Genomic DNA, 20,991 nt, shown 5'->3' with positions numbered 1-20,991 from the left:
TAGATCTGGCCTTCTTGCTGTGGCCACTTTAACAGAAACACACAGAGACTGATTCTGATTGAGGGAACCGAGAATAACCATCAGTGATGTCACACAGAGGCCTGAGCGGACAGGAAGCACTGCAGCCTGCTACCAGTTAAAACAATAAATGAAAAAGAAAAAAAAAGAAACAAAACGAAATCTATAAACAAAATAAACATGACATTAAATAAGAACAAATGAAAACAAACAAATAAAAAACAAGAAACTAAAAAATAAAAACAATAAAAAACAAAATAAATTAAAATTAAATTAAAACAAAACATACTCAAACAAAAACTGTCAACAAAATAAAAACAATAAATAATGTAAGAACAACATGCGGAGTCCCCGCCTCCCGGGAGGAAGAGAAAAACCCACAGCTCTGCTTTTACGTGCTTTTTCCGGTCTCGCGAAGTCTCGGGTTTTATCGCGGTGATTGTTGGTAGCAGCGGAGCTAGCAGAGCGCTAACAGAGAGCTAACTGTCAGAGCGGAGAGAACCTCCGCGAAGCTGCTTCAGAGCCGCGGAATGAGCTCCTGGTCCCGCCGCTGAGTTTGGCCCCAGCAGGGAGCTGCAGACGGTCACCCCAACATGGACGTAGACGTTCCGAACCGATCCCCCGCGGAGGACGGGGAACTAGAAGACGGAGAGATCTGCGATGATGACACCGAGGAGAGAGCGCCTCCACGGCGGGGGGATGGGAGCAGGCCCCGTGGCGGTGCTCCTCCTCGGCCGCGAAAGCCGCACAAGCACCCGCACGGCGCGCCGCCGCACTTGGGCCACCCGCCGCCGGACTTCCGCCACCTCATGCCCTACAGCCTCGGCCCTCACGGCCCATTCCCGCCCGGCCACCGGCAGCAGTGCGGGCCGAGCGGGCCCGACCGGCCTCCCTCCCCGCCACCGCAGCAGCAGCCTCCCGGGCTCGGCTCTCACGGGGAGCCCGGGCCGCGGTCCAGCTTCTGGGAGCGGAGCCACGGCGCACTGGGACGCTTCCGGCACCGCGGCATGCCGAACGGAGGCCCCGGGGGCTGGAGCCGGGGCGGCCGGGGGGGCAACAGCAGGCCGCCTCCCGGACGGTACCTGCCCGGAGAGAGCCACAGCTCCCCCGCGAGGAAGCGTATCCTTTCTGCTGTGTCACGTGCCCTCTCCCCCGGGACGGTGATTGAATTAGGCAGCCCGCGAGGAGCCGGTCAGGGTTTCATTGATTACATATTGGTTTAATGAACAGCCCATTGATCTGTGAGTGTTCTGGGCTTCGACTGGTTCACGTTTCACACTCCACCAGGTGCGTGCGTGACAGCAGGAAACGAAACCGGCGCTGTGATGACGTATGTGTGGTTGCGACTCCCCCATCAGCTGTCCTCATTCATCCGCTACACGGTTACATCAGTGATCGATTATTTCCTCGTTCATGTATTGATTGATCGATCATATTGAAAAGATCTTGAAGACAGCTGTGAAAAGCCCAAATCAATAGATCAATACTTTATTGATCCCACAAGCGGAGTTTTAGTGTTACAGATGAAAGATGGTGCAGTGTATAACAAACAGCTTAGAGGTCAGCCTTCTACAAACTACAAATACACACACACAGTGCGTTAATAAGTAATGTTTGGATGTGAAGCCAATAATCAAAGGTTCAGCTGACGAACTGACATCATGAGTTCCATAATTGAGAAAGCTTTGATTAGTTTTCAGAGGGCTGCGAGTTTTCTGCCATTTGATCTGCGATCAATAATCCGATGATAGGAGAAATTTGCTTCTTTTACATGGACATTTTTTTTGTGAGGATTTCTTAATTTGTTCGTTTTTTAATTTTACACATTCTTAAAAATGAAGCTTTTCGTTGGTAGCAAAGATTTAAGTCTTTTTGAAAATTTTATTTTTTAATATTTTTTCTTTTAAATCATGACTTTAAAAATGAAATGAGTATTGATCCCTGTTGGTCAGTAATTCTTGATCAGCGTTCTTTAACGCAGACCTCAGAGAAACCTCTCGGGAGGAACCGGCTCAGGAAGGTGGCTCACGGCGCTCCCAGGCCGGAGAGCAGTGGTGACGAGTCCTTCGAGGATCTGCTGTCCAAATACAAACAGATCCAGATCGAACTCGAGTGCATCCGCAAAGAGGAGACGATGGCCCTGGAGCCACGGACGTCACCAGTCAGGGACGACGTGGTGGAGTGCGTAGCCGCCGCTCTAACGGACACCAAAGCTGAACCGGGCCTGGCTCTGAGTCCGGCAGCAGCCGCGGACGAGGTGTCGGAGCTGGAGAGGAAGAAAGTGTTCCAGGCCTTCAACATCAAACCGCTTCGTCAGAAACTCCCCACGCCGGCCGACCTGGACGAGCTGCAGAAGAAGTGGGCGAAGCCTGATGGTGAGTTCGTTATCCGAATGTTTGCTTTCACATCGCAGCTGTAGACGCGCCCCTTTTTACCTGTTTGGCGACTTAAACCATGTTGAGGACCAATCACTTCCTGTTTGCTGTGTAAAGTGTTTCTACAGCTTCCTGTTCTGTGTGTCAACAGGTGAAGGGGATCAGCCAATCACAGATAACGGAGCAGAATTGGAAGGAAAAGGTGCCAAAGAAGCAGAAGAGGGGACGCGCGAGAGCGGCGGTGAGCAGACTGAGGCCGCCGGCACGAGTGTACACCGTACCGATGCAGCAGACTCTCCGATTGATCCTCTGAAAGGACGTTTCACTGTAGGGTGGACCGGGGTTGGTTGCCACATTGCTTATTACTGCAACAGTAGGGGGCGCTGTGGGATTCTGCTGATGTCGCACATGTGACCTGCTGATCTGTCCACTTCGCTGTTCTGTCACTTTAATGGGGCAGAGAGATTTTTCAGGTATTACAAGCTCACACGGCGCGAGCTCTTAGAAAAAGCTCAAGTTCTCACGAGCTAGCTAACACCAGATGGTGCTCCGGAGGTCAGCTGGGGATGTCTCGGCCCGAGTGTGACAAACGCTTCTGCAGTCTGGGTACGGCCTCAGTGTCTGAACCCTGACGGTCCAGGTGCCAGGTGTGTGTCAGGACCGTGAGAGGCCCAGTGCAAGGCTCAGCTCAGCTGTTTGTCCTTTAAAGGGTCACTAAACAGGAAGTTCCACCTTCTTCCCCGCAGCTGTAACAGGATGACAGGGTATTCGCCTCTTTCTGCCAGAACGAATCTAAAAAATGAGCCTTTTAACGATGGAACTGAAGGTCGTCATGTTGCCGGGATCTTCGGTTCATGCAGCAGTGAAAACTGTGACAACGCACGCCGGTCCACCCTGCAGAGTCCCCTCACGGCCCCCAAACCAGAGTTTGATTAGCACCGTGCAGTGAGGAGCAGGCGACCTTTGATGAAGACGCTGTGTTTTCACTTCCTGTGCAATGTGTGTCCAGGTGAGGGAGAACAGCGAGCAGAAGGAGGAGAGCCCGCAGACGAGAGGCCGTGTGACCCGTGCATCATGGAGGAGCAGGAGAAACCGCCGCCGCCGTGTCCCAGCGAGTCGTCGGCGTCCAGCGAGGACTCTCCAGACAAGGTGAGGCCGTGCAGCTGCTACCCGCAGGGAAAAGATTCAGCCGTTCGCTTCGATGGCGTTTGGTTTGTGTCACGTTACGTCTCCTCTGTGTGTGGTCAGGCCACGGAGAAGGTGGTGGTGGTGGAGGAGGAGGAGCTGTCAGAGCTGCAGCTGCGTCTCCTCGCTCTGCAGTCGGCCAGTAAGAAGTGGCAGCAGAAGGAGCAGCAGGTGATGAGGCGGAGCAAAGAACGCATCACTAAAGCCACTCAGGAGAAGAGCTCAGGCCCCGGGGCCGCCCCACCCGCCAGGCAGAGGGTCACCACCAGGTCTGCTTCCACTGCCGCAGCCGCCACAGAGAGGACCAGGACCAGGTCCAAACCTCAGGACAGGGACCGCGAGCGAAACAAGACCGGGCCCAGACCTCAGGACAGAGACAGACTCAAGCCGTGTCCTAAAGCCGGACCTAAAGGCCCGCTGGAGAGGGCCCGCCCCCCGGGGAAGGCTCACATCACCAAGAAGATCAGCCCAGGTGAGACAGATGTGCGGGCTGTGCCGCCTTAAATGTGAGCACGCTTAGAAGTGAAGCGGAAAAACAGCGGCCAGCTCTGATTGGCTCTGAGTGTTCCTGTGTGACGTGTCTCACAGTTTCGGTGGCAAAGCAGGCGTTCAGGAAGCAGCAGGTGAGGACGTGGAAGCTGCAGCAGCAGAGGGAGCAGGAGGAGAAGCGACGGCAGGAGGAGGAGGAGCGCCGCAAGCGGGAGGACGAGATCCGGCGAATCCGCGACCTGTCCAACCAGGACGAACAATATAACCGCTTCATGAAACTGGTGGGTGGGAGGAAGAGGACGCGCAGCAAGGTAAGGTGCCGTGTGCGCACGCCCAGTGTGGTCACCTGACTCTCACCTGTGCTGACTCACCTGTGTCTGCTCAGTCCAGGGACCGGGACCACCGCAAGTCTGCAGGCAAGCCGGGCCTGGACACCTCGGGGAACCTCTACCAGTACGACAACTACGACGAGGTGGCGATGGACACGGACAGTGAGACGGGCTCGCCAGGTAAGGGGGCAGGAGGTGCACCTGACGCACCTTTCGCTTCCTGTTTCCCGTTTAAACTGGTTTGTCTGCGTTTCAGTCCCGTCGCCAACGCACAGCAACCTGCTGTCTGTGGAGGAGGCGGCGTGCATCCCTCACCTGTACGGCGCCGACCCCGTTCCTTTCGGAATGGTACGCCCCCTCCTCCTCATCACCACGGTTACCTTCCGAGGAGCTCGCTGATGTCTGTTTTTTTTTTTTTCTTTCCACCCCTCAGGAATTCTCGCAACCCTTCCTCCCCCCACTGCTCTCCGCCATTCCTCCCCCACCTCCTCCCCTCCCCCCTCCCCCAGATGAGCTGGAGCCCCCCCCAAAACCTCCATTTGCTGATGAAGAGGAGGAGGAGGAGATGCTCCTCAGGGAGACCTGCCTGATGTCTATGGCCAACAAGAGGGTGGTGGTCTCGGAGGTCCGCGGCGTCACGTGATGATGTCATGTTTAGATTGTGCTGATGATGATGATGATGATGATTTTCTCTCTGCAGAAGAGCTCCAGTGCTCCTCCTTCTCCAGGTGGGCCTCCCCCTGCAGACCTTCAGCCTCCACCCAGAGGAAACCTGAGCACGGTCAGTCTGAACACGGTGCCTCAGCCCCGCCCAAACAAGGCCGCCAGAGCACACCTCGCCGCCAGAGCACCGCTTGTGGTAAGAGGCTCGCTGCACACCGCTCCTTATTTAGAAACAAACATGGAGCCTGAAACTGCCCCTCACCTGTCTGCCCCTCACCTGTCTGTCCAGCTGCCCAGACATAAGACGGTGGTGGTTTCTCTCAACGACTCTGACGACAGCGACTCGGACATGGACGCCTGCAGCTCATCGCAGGCGGTGTTTGGCGGCCTGGAGTTCATGATCAAAGAGGCCCGAAGGACGGTGGAGGTGAGTGCGTTCACCTGAACCGTCCGGGCACGACGACGATCGTTGTGCAGCCGGAATGTGTCTGCGGCGTTGCGTGATGATGTCACGACTCTGAACTTCTTATTTCTCAGGCGGCGAAGCCAAAAGGAGCGTCGGCCTCTGAGAAGGAGAACAACCCGGTCCGAACGCCAGAGGCTCTGCCTGACGCCAAGAAGGCCGAGTACCGCCTACTCAAAGAGGAGATCGCCAGGTACCCACGTGACCTCTCTCAAACACACACACACACAAAGACTTTTACTAACTCTGTGGGTGTGCACGCTCACAGCAGGGAGAGGCAGAGGATGATGAAGGAACAGAGCCCTCGTGGCTCCGCCTCGCCCGCCACTGCAGACTCCATCGACTCCTCCCTGAAGCCAGCGGTGGAGCTGAAGCTGAGCGAGGCCGAGCTGAAGCTCAGCAAACACAGGTGAGCTCTTAAAACACACCTGGAGCTGGTGTGAGGTTTTCGGTGGCGCCGCTTTGACTGTGGGAGTCTGCTGCCCTCAGGGAGCTGCTGCAGAGAGACGAGGCCGTGCTGCGACACCTGCTGCAGCAGGAGCTGAAGAAGAACGAGTCGCTGAAGGCCGCCGAGGCCAAAGTGGCCAAACTGAGGGAGCAGCTGCAGGCGTCGGAGAGGATCGTCGGCGCCAACAAGACGCTCCTCAGGAAGTTGCGCGAGCAGGTACGCCAACTTTACCGCCCCAACTCGCTGTTGGGTGTTTCTCTTAAATCTACACGACCCCAGTGTGGCGTCAGCACGGCGGCATTCAGATGCAGGACATGAAGCTCAGACTCCTCCTGGCTGCTGTGAAGTCTCTTTGTTTGGTGTCGTTTGACCGCCTCCACGTCCTCTGCAGGTCCACCGGGTGGAGCAGCGGGTCTCCGTGAAGAAGACGGTGGCGGTGCGGTTGGAGCAGGAGCTGGTGCAGGCTCACCTGGCCGCCGGCAGGGCGCCCAAACGGCGAGCGGACTCCAGCCGGCCCGCGGTGAGTCTTCCTGTTTCTCTGTGGAACCTGCAGGTTGTGTGTTTGTCTCCTCAGCAGAGAAACACTCAGCCAGAGAGGCTTTTATTCTGAAAAAACAGTTGCATGAAGAATTGCTGTTGAAACTTACAGGTGAGGCAGTTAGCTGTAGTTAGCTGGCTGGTTAGCTAATAAAGCTAATTACCCATCCAGTCAGCTAATGAACAGCTGAGGCAAGGATCAGGGTGGGACCCACAGTGGGGAGGCGCTGGCTAAACGAACTCGGGCTGTTACAGAGGACGCTTGCGCTCACGCAGCTCCTCACGGCGCCGGTAACCATGGATTCAGAGGCGTTGGTGGTTACATGCACCCGCCGATAAAACTATAAGAAAGCTCTGATGGAGCGCCGCTGTGTGCAGGTGTGTTTACCCTGCGTAACGTTATCCTTTCCAGCTCAGCAAGTTGCCGCGGCGTGACGCAGCGCCCCGCGGTTCTGAGCGCCACTTTGCCGAGCTCATCGCTCAGAAGCAACGACTGCAGCAGCTCGAGTCTGAGTACGCGCTGAAGATCCAGAAGCTGAAGGAGGCGCAGGTGCTGCGAAACAAAGGCGTCCTGCCAGAGCTCCCCGTAGAGCCGCCGTTGCGATCCGCCACGCCCCCGGACCCTCAGGTCCAGCCGCCGCCGCAGCCCTCGCTGCACGACCTCTCCCAGGACAAGCTGACGCTGGACAGCGAGGACCCCGCGGAGGCCGAGGATCACGAACCAGAACCTGCACCCGCTGCTGCGGCCAGAGGCGGCCGTCGCTCCTCCTTCCGTCAGTCCAGCTGCTCCTTCACCAAACCCCACCTGGACGCCACGAGCTCGGCTCCGCCCAAAGACGTCGGCACTGCCGCCAAGCCCGTGAAGGCGCTGCCCAGTGGCTCGGCAGGCGTGGAGCTTCCTGCCGAGATGTTCGCGGGGCTGGACGTGGACGCCCTGCAGCGGCTGTACAGACAGAAGACACCTCTGGGAGATCTGCTGCTGATGGAGCTGCAGGTGCTGGGGGAGGACGTGGACCCCGCCCTCGCCGCACAGGTGAGCGGAGACTGTCAGAGGGGCAGCTGAAGGTCTCGGGGGAATTTCACGCTAACGCTCTGTGTGTCCGGTCATCCAGGTGTTTCCGGCTGAGGTGGAGACAGCGGTGAGTTCGTCGGGCGGCTTGGAGCTTAGGCCGCTTCCCTTCGGACCGTACCACAGCCCTCTGCTGGCCTTCAGGTCCTACAGGTAGCTCCGTCGTACCGACAGCAGCAGAGCTCGTATGTGGTCTGTGCGGTCGGCTCACAGCTGTGTCCTCCCGCTCAGGTTCAGCCCGTACTACAGGACCAAGGAGAAGCTGTCTCTGAGCTCGGTGACGTACAGCAACGCCATCGAAGCAAAGAAGTGCTTCTGCCGCTTCGACCTCACGGGAACGTGCAACGACGACGGCTGCAGATGGTGAGCGGGGTGTAAAACAACAAAACAAACTATTTGAATAACGTGATATCAATTCATTAAATCCTGAATCGATTTTTGCATTTAAATGTATCTCCGGTTAAAGCTCAGGAAATATTTCAACAAACAGCTAAAGCAGTAAGTGAGAGCAGCTACGAGGATGTAAAAACAGAGCGTGGATCTTTCACCTGACGGCACGTCCACAGACACGCCGTCGGGCTGAAGGCCAAAAGCTCACAGATCCTGAAGCTGCAGGTTGCATCACTCTAACCGCCAGAGGGGCCGATGGCGCGATATGGCAGCCTCGCCTCTGTCAGTCTGCCCAGGGCAGCTGTGGCTACAACTGTAGCTGCCTCCACCAGTGTGAATGCGAGAGTGAATGAATAGTGGTGTTGTAAAGCGCTTTGAGGGGTCCCGAAAAGCGCTATAAAATGCAATCCATTATTATTATTATTATTATTATTATTATTATTATTATTATCATCATTATCATTATTCTAACCCAAGTTCACTGAACCAGCAGCAAAAGCAGATCAAACTGAGCTTCACGTTTGATGAACTTCGTCATGACTTTCGCTGTTTTACTTTGACATCAAAGCCTCATCTCTGCTGTTCAAACTGAAGAAATTTAAACCTAAACGATCGCTCAGCTTCTGTAATCAAACCTCAGGTAACGTTCACATGTTGATTTATGGTTTTCTTCAGTGTTTGATCGACTGCAGAATATGTTTAAGGTTATCTGCTATAAAAAGGCAGGCCTGCAAAAACTCAAACTCTTACCAAGTATATTTGTCTTATTTCTAGTCAAAATTATCTCATTACACTTAAAATAAGACACAATCAGCTACAGGGCAACATTTCAGTAAGCTAAAGGAACTTGTTTCAAGACAGTGAATCTTGAAACTAGAGAAAAACTAGAGATTTTTCACTTGTTCCACTGGCAGATTTTTTCACTTAATACAAGATATTTTAGCTTAAAATAAGTGAAAAAATCTGCCAGTGGAACAAGTGAAAAATCTCTAGTTTTTCTCTAGTTTCAAGATTCACTGTCTTGAAACAAGTTCCTTTAGCTTACTGAAATGTTGCCCTGTAGCTGATTGTGTCTTATTTTAAGTGTAATGAGATAATTTTGACTAGAAATAAGACAAATATACTTGGTAAGATTTTGAGTTTTTGCAGTGAGGAAAGTCTGCTTCATGTTTTTATCCTCAGTTACTTTGACACAAAGTCTCCCAGTGTCAGCTTTGTGCTCACAGACATAAACTAGAAAAAGTTGCATTTCCTGCGAAAGTGCGGTGTGAATGCCGTGTAGTGGAATCTGCTGAAAAGCTGAAGAAGCTGAAGTACACATTAGAAAAGCTGCTGAAATCATAAAAATTGCAGAATTGTAATGAATTATCAGAAATACAAGACGATTCCCTGAGCTGTCTCGTGAAACATGTTTCCACGGGCGAGATTCAAACCCGGGCCTCCTGCTCTGAGAACCGCTGCTCATCGCACTGAGCTTGTTTAGAGCTGGGCGGTTTTTTTCATATCACGATATGTGTTTTTCATTTCAGGCGATAACGATATCTATCACGATATCAGCCAAATAACTATATTTGTAAGATTTAAATGTGCCGTTGCTCACAAGTAAAATGTGAAATAATCAGCAGCTTGTTTTTATTTAAATATTTATTTCCCATAATAAGTTCAACAGGGTAGATGTACTTAAGGAACATGAGACTTTTTCAGATAAATAAAGGCAAATATTGCAAACTACACAAAAGGCAGCCGCTAAAGCGTTTAAGTTTCAAAATAGAACAAACGAAACAGACTAAACTGTCAATTCCACTTAGAAACAAAATATTAATTCTAAAAATAAATCTTAGTTTGTTTTACAGAAGAACAGACAAAACTAACTTTTGTCAATATCAAATAAACTGAGAACTAAAAGGAAATTCTCAATCTGTCCTTGTTGTATAGCTGAGCTTTTCAAACAGTTTTAACAGTTACTTCAGTCTGACAAAAGCCGAATGATGAATCAGCGCTTCCAGTCAGAGACTGAGCTGCACCGCTTTATCGTATTTCCAGACTTGCTTTCGGCACATTTACAGTGGCTGCTTTGTTTTTGTCAGACTTGAAATAGCAGAAATACCTTCACACTACGGAGCTTCTGTGGCTCTTCCGTTCGACAATCTCTCCGGCGTTGGAACCATCATCTGTTTTCTCTTCGGTAACCTTCGGTCACGCTCTCGGTTGATTTTTCTAGTCGGCACACTCATTTCCTCCATTACCCGGCGGCACGGCGGCTGGCTGCTTCCCAAAACAAATACACATGTGCGGCTTGGCACTTGTGCTGTACGTAACAAGTCACGTGACGTGACACTGCGGCTGTGATTGGTTCGGCTCTGCGCTACTTCATTTGGATTGGCTGTCCTTCTTTTTTTTTTTTTTTTAAGAGGACAAGAGCGGCGAGGTCTATCGCAATAGTTTAATTTTTCTATCGAGAAAAAGTTATTTCGCAATACATATCGTCATCGTTCTATCGCCCAGCTCTACGCTTGTTCATTCATTTTAATGGGCCAAAGAACGGCATAGAAATCTTAATATTTTAAAAAGTGTGAAATAGATCAGGGCGATATGGCCAAAAATATTTATCACGATATATATTTGAAAATTTGCGATAACGATATAACTGACGATATAATTGATGCGAGACAAAATACAACTCCACAACATTACTAGTGCAAAAAGACAACCTTCCATTTATTTTCACTTAAACAAGAAGCTGGTTTTTATGTACATTAAAGCTTTATAAAAATTTATCAGTGCAAATGCAAATTCCTTGCTGAAAGTTTAACCAAAAGGCATTTCCAGTAGAAATGGGCTGACATATCCTGAGCATAACCATGTATAATATCCACTGAAGTTAAAAAGAGGTGCTTTGCAACATTAAACTGCAGTGTGCAGTACGCATTTTTCGGACCATAAGGTGCACGGGATTATACAGTGGGGCAAAAAAGTATTTAGTCAGCCACCGATTGTGCAAGTTCCCCCACCTAAAATGATGACAGAGGTCAGTAATTTGCACCAGAGGTACACTTCAACTGTGAGAGACAGAATGTGAAAAAAAAATCCATGAATCCACATGGTAGGATTTGTAAAGAATTTATTCGTAAATCAGGGTGGAAAATAAGTATTTGGTCAATAACAAAAATACAACTCAATACTTTGTAACATAACCTTTGTTGGCAATAACAGAGGTCAAACGTTTACTATAGGTCTTTACCAGGTTTGCACACACAGTAGCTGGTATTTTGGCCCATTCCTCCATGCAGATCTTCTCGAGAGCAGTGATGTTTTGGGGCTGTTGCCGAGCAACACGGACTTTCAACTCCCGCCACAGATTTTCTATGGGGTTGAGGTCTGGAGACTGGCTAGGCCACTCCAGGACTTTCAAATGCTTCTTACGGAGCCACTCCTTTGTTGCCCGGGCGGTGTGTTTTGGATCATTGTCATGTTGGAAGACCCAGCCTCGTTTCATCTTCAAAGTTCTCACTGATGGAAGGAGGTTTTGGCTCAAAATCTCACGATACATGGCCCCATTCATTCTGTCCTTAACACGGATCAGTCGTCCTGTCCCCTTGGCAGAAAAACAGCCCCATAGCATGATGTTTCCACCCCCATGCTTCACAGTAGGTATGGTGTTCTTGGGATGCAACTCAGTATTCTTCTTCCTCCAAACACGACGAGTTGAGTTTATACCAAAAAGTTCTACTTTGGTTTCATCTGACCACATGACATTCTCCCAATCCTCTGCTGTATCATCCATGTGCTCTCTGGCAAACTTCAGACGGGCCTGGACATGCACTGGCTTCAGCAGCGGAACACGTCTGGCACTGCGGGATTTGATTCCCTGCCGTTGTAGTGTGTTACTGATGGTGACCTTTGTTACTTTGGTCCCAGCTCTCTGCAGGTCATTCACCAGGTCCCCCCGTGTGGTTCTGGGATCTTTGCTCACCGTTCTCATGATCATTTTGACCCCACGGGATGAGATCTTGCGTGGAGCCCCAGATCGAGGGAGATTATCAGTGGTCTTGTATGTCTTCCATTTTCTGATGATTGCTCCCACAGTTGATTTTTTCACACCAAGCTGCTTGCCTATTGTAGATTCACTCTTCCCAGTCTGGTGCAGGTCTACAATACTTTTCCTGGTGTCCTTCGAAAGCTCTTTGGTCTTGGCCATGGCGGAGTTTGGAGTCTGACTGTTTGAGGCTGTGGACAGGTGTCTTTTATACAGATGATGAGTTCAAACAGGTGCCATTCATACAGGTAACGAGTGGGGGACAGAAAAGCTTCTTACAGAAGACGTTACAGGTCTGTGAGAGCCAGAGATTTTCCTTGTTTGAGGTGACCAAATACTTATTTTCCACCCTGATTTACGAATAAATTCTTTACAAATCCTACCATGTGAATTCATGGATTTTTCTTTTCACATTCTGTCTCTCACAGTTGAAGTGTACCTCTGGTGCAAATTACTGACCTCTGTCATCATTTTAAGTGGGGGAACTTGCACAATCGGTGGCTGACTAAATACTTTTTTGCCCCACTGTAAGGCACATTAAGCGAAACAAAGCAGTCAGATAAATCAAACTTTATTAAACTCATTCTTCTTGCTTCCTCCACTTCTGTACCATTGATTCATTAATGTTGAATCCTCTGGCAGCTGCTCTATTCCCATGTTGTTGCAGTATATTAATGACTAACCTCGTATTGTGGATGGATTATCTCAGTTGTTCTCCTGACTGAAGTTTGGTCCGTTTACAGCATCCTGCCATGCGATTGCATTTGTCTCTAACCATCAGGAACCTTCACGTTAACTTTTATAAGTGGAAAAGTGTTAGTGTTCGTCCTCCTTCACTGTTTATGTTATGCTAACATAGCTGTGTCGCTAGCGATCACGTAGCACATCATTATATACCAGCTAGCCCAACTTCAGTAACCCTACAAACGTCACTGCTGTTTAGTTTCCTGTCTTCATTTATGTTGGAAGTGATAGCAGAGCTGTACGTTTGAATTTTTTCAGAAATCTCTCTGTCAGAACATGCTATATCATGCTTAGCTAACTAGCGAAACTAGCGAGCTAACTTCCGCTAGCTTCCTGCTAACTTCTAACTCCGTTAAATGTAATAAATTTTGTTTTCATGGACGCCTGGAAGTTAAACTTTATAGTTACACCTGGTAAAGCAGCAATGCTGAACGTTTTATTAAAGATGAAAGAATTTAGACAGTTTTTAACTCTGTGATGCTGCAGTGTTGTTTGACCTGAAGAATACGGAGTTTAGGACCCAGATTACTCCCAGATTTAAGAACATCTTAGTCAGACAAATATGACAATAACGACGGCCGCTTGCATGTTCTGCAAAAAAATGTGCTTTGTCGTGTATCTGACGGACAAACACCAAACCAGTTCCACATCACTGAAGTTGGGTTAGTTTTTACAAACCAGTTCTGGTTCATCTGTTTCACTCAACAATCGGCCATGTGCGTATGAAAACAAAGGCACTGCGCACGCGCGTTTTACTCCCATTCTATCGCGATATTTCATTTTCCTATCGTTGCCTAACATTATACCGGTATTACCGTGAACGGTATAATATGGCCCAGCCCTAGTGTGAAAGTTATGAGCACCAAAAGATATAGCCGGCATCAGCAGAGAGAGAAGAACAGTTTAAAGTTTGAACAGTCGGATAAAAGCTGGTTAACCAGCAACACGGAGCAACTAGAATCACTGCATGTCTTTGTGAAACCTCACGTGCGGGCACGTGCGGGTTATATTCCTGAGCCTGACCGCTGAGTGTGCACACACCCCGCTGATCGCTGGTGGACGTCACACCACAAAGTAAAACAACGCAGCGGCACGTTTGCGTGATGTGTCGCCCTGTTACCGTGACGATAATGTTACCCGCCTGAGTCTGTAGCTCTTCCTGTTTAATGTTTGTCCCTCTGCGCCGCAGGCAGCACATGAGGAACTGCACTCTGAGCGGGAACCAGCTCTTCCAGGACATCCTGTCCTACGACCTGTCGCTGATCGGCTGCTCCGACGGCAGCTCGGACGAGGACGTGTGCGCCGCCACAGGTGCGGTGGGTGCGAAGCCTCGGTCTGGTGGTCGGCAGGTGTGTCACGTGGAAGCTCAGGTGTTTGTGTTTGTTTGCAGAGAAGTACATGAAGAGGCTGTTCGGCTCTAACAAGGACCGCATGGGCGTCGACCAGAAGGCCGTCCTCCTCGTCAGCAAAGTCAACGAAAGCAAGCGCCACGGTAGGTCAGCATTCCCGTAACGTTACGCCCACTGCTCCAGCCGCTTCCGTGCTTCTCACCTGTCCCCTCCATCTTCAGTCCCGCCCTACACCACCTACAAGGATGCGAGGAGGTGGAGGCCGAAGCCATCGACGCAAAGTGACCTCAGTCCCGAGGACGACGGCAGCGGCGACGAGGGGATGGCGGCCGGTCACGTGACACCTGGCAGAGGTTAGTGAACGGGGAGGATTTCGTCGTTTCCTCCGTGGCAGGTCTGAGTGAGCTCACGTGTGTCTGTGTGCGTGCAGACAGCGGCGCTCACGCCGGCCTCTCTGCTCTGGACGCGTGCGTCACCTCGGAGGACAAACGCTACTTCATCAGTGAGACGGACGACATCGCCAACCTGGAGGCCAGCGTCCTGGAGAGCCCCCGAGACACTCAGCTGTGGATCAAGCTCGCCTTCAAATACCTCAGTCAGAGCGAGACGTAAGTCCCCGCCTACCTCAAGGTCTGTGCTGCGGAGCTCCACCCCCTTTAACCTTGAATCTGTCCCCTGCAGCTCTGCGGCAGAGTGTTTGGAAGCCGCCCTGAACACGCTGTCACGCGCTTTGGAGAGCAACTGCGATAATCCCGAGGTGTGGAGCCATTACCTGTCCTTGTTCTCCAGGCGGGGCAGCCGGGAGGAGGTGCAGGAGATGTGCGAGATGGCGGTGGAGCACGCCCCTGACTACAGAGTGTGGTGGAACGTAAGTGAGCGTGGTTTGCTCGCAGGAGCCGCTAGCTCACCGCACAGCTCAGCGGGCTAACAGTGGCGCGTTGGTGGTTTTAGCGTTGTTTATCAGGTAAATGTCATAATGACCTCTGACCTCTGCTGCTCAGTACCTGAACCTGGAGAGCTCATTTGAAGGGAAAGACTACGTGTGCGAGCGTCTGCTGCAGTTCCTCCTCGCCGAGGCGTCGTCTGGAGTCACAGAGATGCTGTCCTTCGAGCTGATGGAGGCGCTGCTCTACAGAGTCCAGCTGAGCCTGTTCACGGGCCGGCTGGAGAGCGCGCTCGCCGTCCTGCAGGTGAGCCGCGACCTCGGGCACCTGCCTCACGCTGTGCACCACAAACGTAACGTCACAGCTGTTTACGTCAGTGTGCAGCCATGTTGGGGGCCACATGACTGGCTGTCACCTGTATTCCAGAGGGCGGGACTAATGTGACGTGACATCTGCTGTCTGGATTTCTCCTCTCAGAACGCTCTGAAGTCACCTCAGGACCGGAGCATCGCCGACCACCTGATGGCCGCCGACCGGGCGCTGCTCTGGCTCTCCTACATCCACCTGACGGAGTTCGACCGACTGCCGGCGTGCCTGTATGACCCCGCGGAGTCCGGCCCGTCCCGTGTAGTCAGCAGGGAGCCGTTCCTGCTGCCATGGAGGACGCCGCAGGACATCAGCACGCCTGCCGACATCCTCATCGCTCTCTTCCAAGGTATGGCATTGCGACCCAGCAGACACGCGAGGTTCTTGTCTCCCTAAGCTTAACTGGTTTCCACTTCCTGTGTGACTGTTTCCTCTCAGATGGCGTCCGTCAGTGCAGCGACGACCACGCATCAGACAGCGAGAGGACGCTGGCCTGCCTTCCTCTGCACACCAACCTCATCTTCCTCTACAAGTTGCTACAAAGGTGAGCTCGCTGCTGACATCACACTGTGAGGAAGCGGGATGAACATTCGAGTAATCAGAGCCCCGCCCACCTCAGACCGCTCTGACTCTGTGATTGGTCGGTTGACCTCGTCACGCTCGCCACACGGTTAGTGAGCCGCACCGTACCTGACCAGTGGAGCAGGTGTGGTGACGCGAGGTCACCTGTGAGGTCAGTGCGGAGTGCGCCATGTTTGTTCTCTCGTGTGATGTCATCGTGTCAGGTTTGTGAACAGCTGTGAAGTCAAAGGTCAAATCTGTTTGTGCTCGGTGACATCGTGGTCTATGAAGCGCCTCGCTGTGTGTGTGCGCAGGTACAGCGAGGGCGTCGCGCTGTGCGAGTCGCTGCTCGAGTTCTGTCCCGAGTCGTGCGTTCTGCGAGACGCTGTGGCCGACCTCCACCTGCACGGCGGGAGCGGCGACCGGGCGGTCAGCATGTGGCTCCACGCTCTGGCCGAATGCCCCCACAACGCCGAGGTCTTCTACCACTGCTGCAAGTTCCTCATGGCTCAGGTGAGCTCGACCGTGAGTCTGTGAATAAAGTTTAAGCTCCGCCTCTCGACGCTAAGAACAGTCTCTGTGTCCACAGGAGGAGGCGGGCGCCATCACGCCGCTGTTCAGAGGCTTCGTGCTGTCGCTTTGCGAGGACGAGCAGAGTCCGAGGACGCCCGTAGATGTGCTGCGGTACGTCCCGACGCCTCCGTCTTCCCAGCTGTAGTCCGCACGGACAGCTGATGGCGCTCTGTTCTTCCTCCCTCAGGCACATCCTGGGCTTCTCCTCTTCCTCCGAGCTGCTGGGAGGTCCCGTCATCAAGAAGGAGCTGCAGGAGCGGCTGAGCCAGCAGATGAGCTTCCTCCACCTCATTCACTGGTTGGTGTTTAAGGTTTCATAAATGGCGTCCTGCGGTGATGATGAAAGCGGGCGCAGTAGGGTTAACGTGCTCACTGTCGTTGTAGTCGGTGGCAGTGGCTGCACGGCTCGGTGGAGGACGCGGCAGAGGCGTTTGAGCGCGCACTGGGGGCGGTCACCCAGCTGGAGGAACTTCACAGGCTGTGGATGGAGTGAGTTCACCTGCCACAGGTACTTCCTCCTCGACCGCACGCGCCCGCTGCTCACAGTTTCCCTCTCTCTGCAGTTACCTGACGTTCAGCTGCAGCCCGCAGGCCCGCGCCGCCACCGCCGCCTCACAGTCCAGGACGTTCTCAGACCTGGTCCAGCGCTGCCTCAGCACCACCCCCTCAAGACTCGAGCTCCCCTTCAACGCCGCAGAGTTCTGGAGCTGCTACCGCTTCCACAACAAGGTCAGAGGTCGAGTCTGCTGCCACACGCCATCTTCACCTGCGTGATGTCACGACTCCGTGCCGTCGTCACACAGATGTGAGCGCTCGCTGCCTTGCTCAGCGGCAGGTCTGTAGTTGTAGTCTGCTGATGTCATGTCTCCCTCTGCAGGTGGTCGCGCTTTACCTGAGCTGCCTGCCGCCATCCCAGCATGCACTGGTTCTGGAGAGACTGTGCTACACTATGCCCAATAACACTGAGCTGGGCCTCAGGTACACACTTGGAGGAGGACTGGGTGGAGCTTAATGCCACTTGTCAGTGATTTGACTCCAGTAATGAGATGGAAAATACATCTACTTCCTGTTTGTCGTTGGATTTAAATCATCCGACCGCAGGGACAGTTTAGCTCTGCCCACATCAGCGATGTCACTGCTGTGTGTCTGCTCAGGTTGCTGCACCAGGAGTGGCTGGATGGGAACGTGGAGCACCTGAAGTTCCAGGCCCGGATGCTGAGCGGTAACACCCCCAAGTGTCTGAGCAGCTGGAAAATGTGAGTGCGTGTCGACAGTCCCGCCAGATCAGTGATCAATGATTACTGCGTCCTGATTGTGTGTGTGTGTGTGTGCGTATGTTCATAGAGCAATTGCTGTGGAGGAGGAGCTAAAGGAGCGAGCTGAGGTGAGTCTGAGACTGAATCAAATCAAGAAAAGAGGGTGGAGTCTAGCTGAGCACTCAGTGGTGTTTGTCTCCGCCCCCTTGTTGTGTTTCAGGTGCGTCACATGTTCCAGCAGGCCCTGCAGAACCTCCCACTGAGCGCAGCCCTGTGGAAACATGTAATATACACACACACAGATAATGACATCACATTAGACAAGCTGTGATTGGACAGCTGCTCTCAGATCTGAAGGGGGGGGGTCCTAAAAACTTGGACTGGGAAAAGAAATGCTGGAATCTGATTGGTCAGAGTGTGTGGCCCTGTAGTAGATCTGAGATCAGCTGTTCAGATAGGGCGTCGGCCCATGCTGATTGGCTTGTACTGCCTCGTATTATATGACCATGTGACTATAAACAGTTTGACTCACCTGTATACAGCATGTTCACCTGCCCTCCGTCCCCGTCCCCCTCCCGCATGCCCCCCCCACCCCCCCCCCCAACCTTTGTTTATCCCTCCCTTTGTCCCCCCCACACCCTTGTAGCGTCTGCTGCTGGAGGCAGCGGACGGCGGGGCCTCGGAGCGCCTTCGGCGGCTGTGGGACTGCTGTCAGCGGGCGGGGGTGAGCGTGAGCGGGGGCGTCGGCCCATCGCTCGGCGAGGACGGCTGATCAGACTGATCAATAATAGATCAATAATGAGAGGCTGTAGGTGACTGAGTGAGAGCAGACGAGGTAAGCCAGACGTCCCCCTCCCCGGCCGCTGAAGCCACGCCCCCTCCGGGAGCGCGTCGGTGTGAGTGTAAGTATCGAGAGCTGAGTGCCGCCCTCACTCTTCATCACCTTTCTTTAGTTCCTCACTTTTCAGTTGGAGTCATTTCCCTCCCTTTTATATCTCATTTACCCGGCGGGGGGAGGGGGGTGCTGAGGGTGTGTTTGGCGCCTGTGTGTGTGTGTCAAGAGGACGCCGCCGTCGCCTGTCTGTGGACTCTTTAGTTAAACAAACTGAGTGTTACTGAGGCGACGCGGCGAGAAAGGGAGCGGATGCAGAGACTGGACCGACCACCGCCGCTGTTGGCCACGCCCCTCTGAGACTCATGTGCAATGTGCTTTTGTTTTGTCAATCAGCTGATTAAAGAGTATTAGCAGCAGAGGAGATGCGCGTCCTGCCACTGATGTTTTTTACATTCACCTGTTATTAAATTATTTTCTAAAATAAGAGGGTGTGTGCCTCTTCACTGCCTCCGTGTCACTTCCTCCAGCAGCGGCTTCCTGTCACAACCAGGAAGTGACACATTCACATCAGTCGTATTTGACGTGATTCTCTGGCTGTGTCCCAATTAAGAGACCGCACGCTTGAAGTACGCATTTTAAGTGCGGTTACGTCACCGCCACGCGACGACGGCTGTCCCAATTCAAAGTGTGCTTCAAACGCATACTCCAAATGCGCCGTCGATTTCCCCAAATATCAAGCGTGGTCCGGTGCACGCTTCGTGGTCCCATATATCCCACAATTCATAGCACAGCGGTGGGTGTGGATAATTTTGCCGCAAAATACAGCAGAAGGGAGCGGCTGAAGAGGTTTTTTTTTTTTTTTCAAACTTTATTGGAATTATAAAGCGAACAGTCAGTCATTCCAGTTCAGTTCGTACAGTAGACATACAAGGCAAATAAGAGTAACAATATACAGCACAATGAAATAAGAAGGAGAAATAAATAAAGGATAAAAAAAGAAAAAAGGGGGGAATGTGACAGACTTCATAACAACTTTGTATTTGAAAGTTGTGACAGCTCATTCCTTAAACATTTCTGAATGAATTTCAATCAATGATAAACCTTTTTTATTGGAAGTTAATTTAAGAGAGTTTAAGTAATATTCAATTTCAATCAAAAACAAATTAAATGATGGGGTTGAGTTTAGAAATTTACATTTATGTATATGGAAGTTCCCTAATAAGATGGAGCGGCCGAAGAGTGAACTAAAGTACTGAATATGACGTCACTTATTTATGTGCGAATGTTTAATAATTAGTCAGTCATACAAACACAACAAGCTGAAAGTCAGTGATATATGTGTGTGTGTGTGTGTGTGTATATCTATCTATATATATATATATATATATATATATATATATATAAAATCAATCATAATAATCTGACAATACTATAATATTGGCCATATTATATTTACATTGCCACAGGGAGTTGACTTTAGTCTCATGAACAACAACATTGGTGGTGGCTGTAGCTCAGGTGGCAGAGCAGGTCAGCCACCAATCAGAAGGTCGGTGGTTCGATCCCAGGCTGCATCCTGGCTGCATGCCAAATATCCTTGGGCAAGATACTAACCCCGTGTTTGCCTACTGGTGGTGGTCAGAGGGCCCGGTGGCGCCAGTGTCCGGCAGCCTCGCCTCTGTCAGTGCGCCCCAGGGCAGCTGTGGCTACAATATAGCTGCCATCACCAGTGTGTGAATGACTGAATGTAGTGTATAGTGCTTTGGGGTCCTATGGACTAGAAAAGCGCTATACAAATGCAGGCCATTTACCATTTAACTAATTGTTATTTACTAACTAATCTTAAATGACTGTTCAGCACCAGAGGCGGAGCCAGACATCAAGACACGAGGACTAAACCCCAATTCAACCAGACCCAGAACTGATCCTGAATTAAAGCAGGACTACAACAGTTCAAAATCAGGACTACTGAGGACTTAACCAAGACAGAACCAGAATCAGAACTAGATGATAGCAGCACTAAAAACCATCATAGACCTGCACTACACTTATTGTTTAATTCTACCAAAGTACAATATTTAGATTGAGAAAAGTTTATATAATTATTTAGCCTTGTTGTGCAAACAAGCTGCAGAACTTAATAAATATAGAATTTGAAAAATAACAAACCTAAAAAGAAACACTGGGTACGAGATACACGAGGACCTGTGATACGGTGATACTTCTGGTAAACAACCATTTGACTAACATGTGTGTCTCACCTGCTCTTGTTCATCTGTTCTGTCCTCATTCTCCATCTCCCTCTCTGCTCCCCTCTTCCTCTCTCTGTTCCTCTCTCTCTCTCTCTCCCTCTTTGTGCTGACAATCATCAAATATACAGTTGAAACCAGATATTTACCCTTCAGATAAAAACAATTTTTT

General features: G+C 51.3%; 1 protein-coding gene across 1 annotated transcript; it reads left to right on the top strand.

The window, feature by feature from the left end:
* The first annotated feature begins 464 nt into the window (after window positions 1-464).
* zfc3h1 (zinc finger C3H1-type containing) lies at window positions 465-18,991 on the top strand. The gene is made up of 36 exons (XM_085465064.1): window positions 465-1,137; window positions 2,007-2,393; window positions 2,545-2,634; window positions 3,403-3,542; window positions 3,642-4,050; window positions 4,167-4,378; window positions 4,453-4,576; window positions 4,653-4,744; window positions 4,830-5,021; window positions 5,097-5,255; window positions 5,349-5,486; window positions 5,597-5,715; window positions 5,791-5,931; window positions 6,012-6,186; window positions 6,362-6,490; window positions 6,920-7,540; window positions 7,620-7,729; window positions 7,808-7,939; window positions 13,936-14,057; window positions 14,137-14,238; window positions 14,317-14,448; window positions 14,526-14,703; window positions 14,777-14,963; window positions 15,097-15,285; window positions 15,457-15,694; window positions 15,784-15,889; window positions 16,221-16,419; window positions 16,496-16,590; window positions 16,667-16,777; window positions 16,864-16,968; window positions 17,043-17,208; window positions 17,357-17,457; window positions 17,634-17,735; window positions 17,824-17,863; window positions 17,956-18,018; window positions 18,382-18,991. The coding sequence occupies exons 1-36, from the start codon at window positions 612-614 to the stop codon at window positions 18,505-18,507; spliced, it is 6,258 nt and encodes a 2,085-aa protein (XP_085321190.1). The 5' UTR covers window positions 465-611; the 3' UTR covers window positions 18,508-18,991.
* The last annotated feature ends 2,000 nt before the right edge of the window (window positions 18,992-20,991 follow it).

This window comes from Copadichromis virginalis, linkage group LG7, assembly GCF_057382275.1.
Source record: "Copadichromis virginalis isolate Kocher_CV1m ecotype Utaka linkage group LG7, C_Virginalis_male_GT1.1, whole genome shotgun sequence".
Lineage (NCBI taxonomy): Eukaryota > Metazoa > Chordata > Actinopteri > Cichliformes > Cichlidae > Copadichromis > Copadichromis virginalis.
Note: the sequence above shows the minus strand (reverse complement) of the source record. Positions and strands in the feature narration are given on the sequence as shown.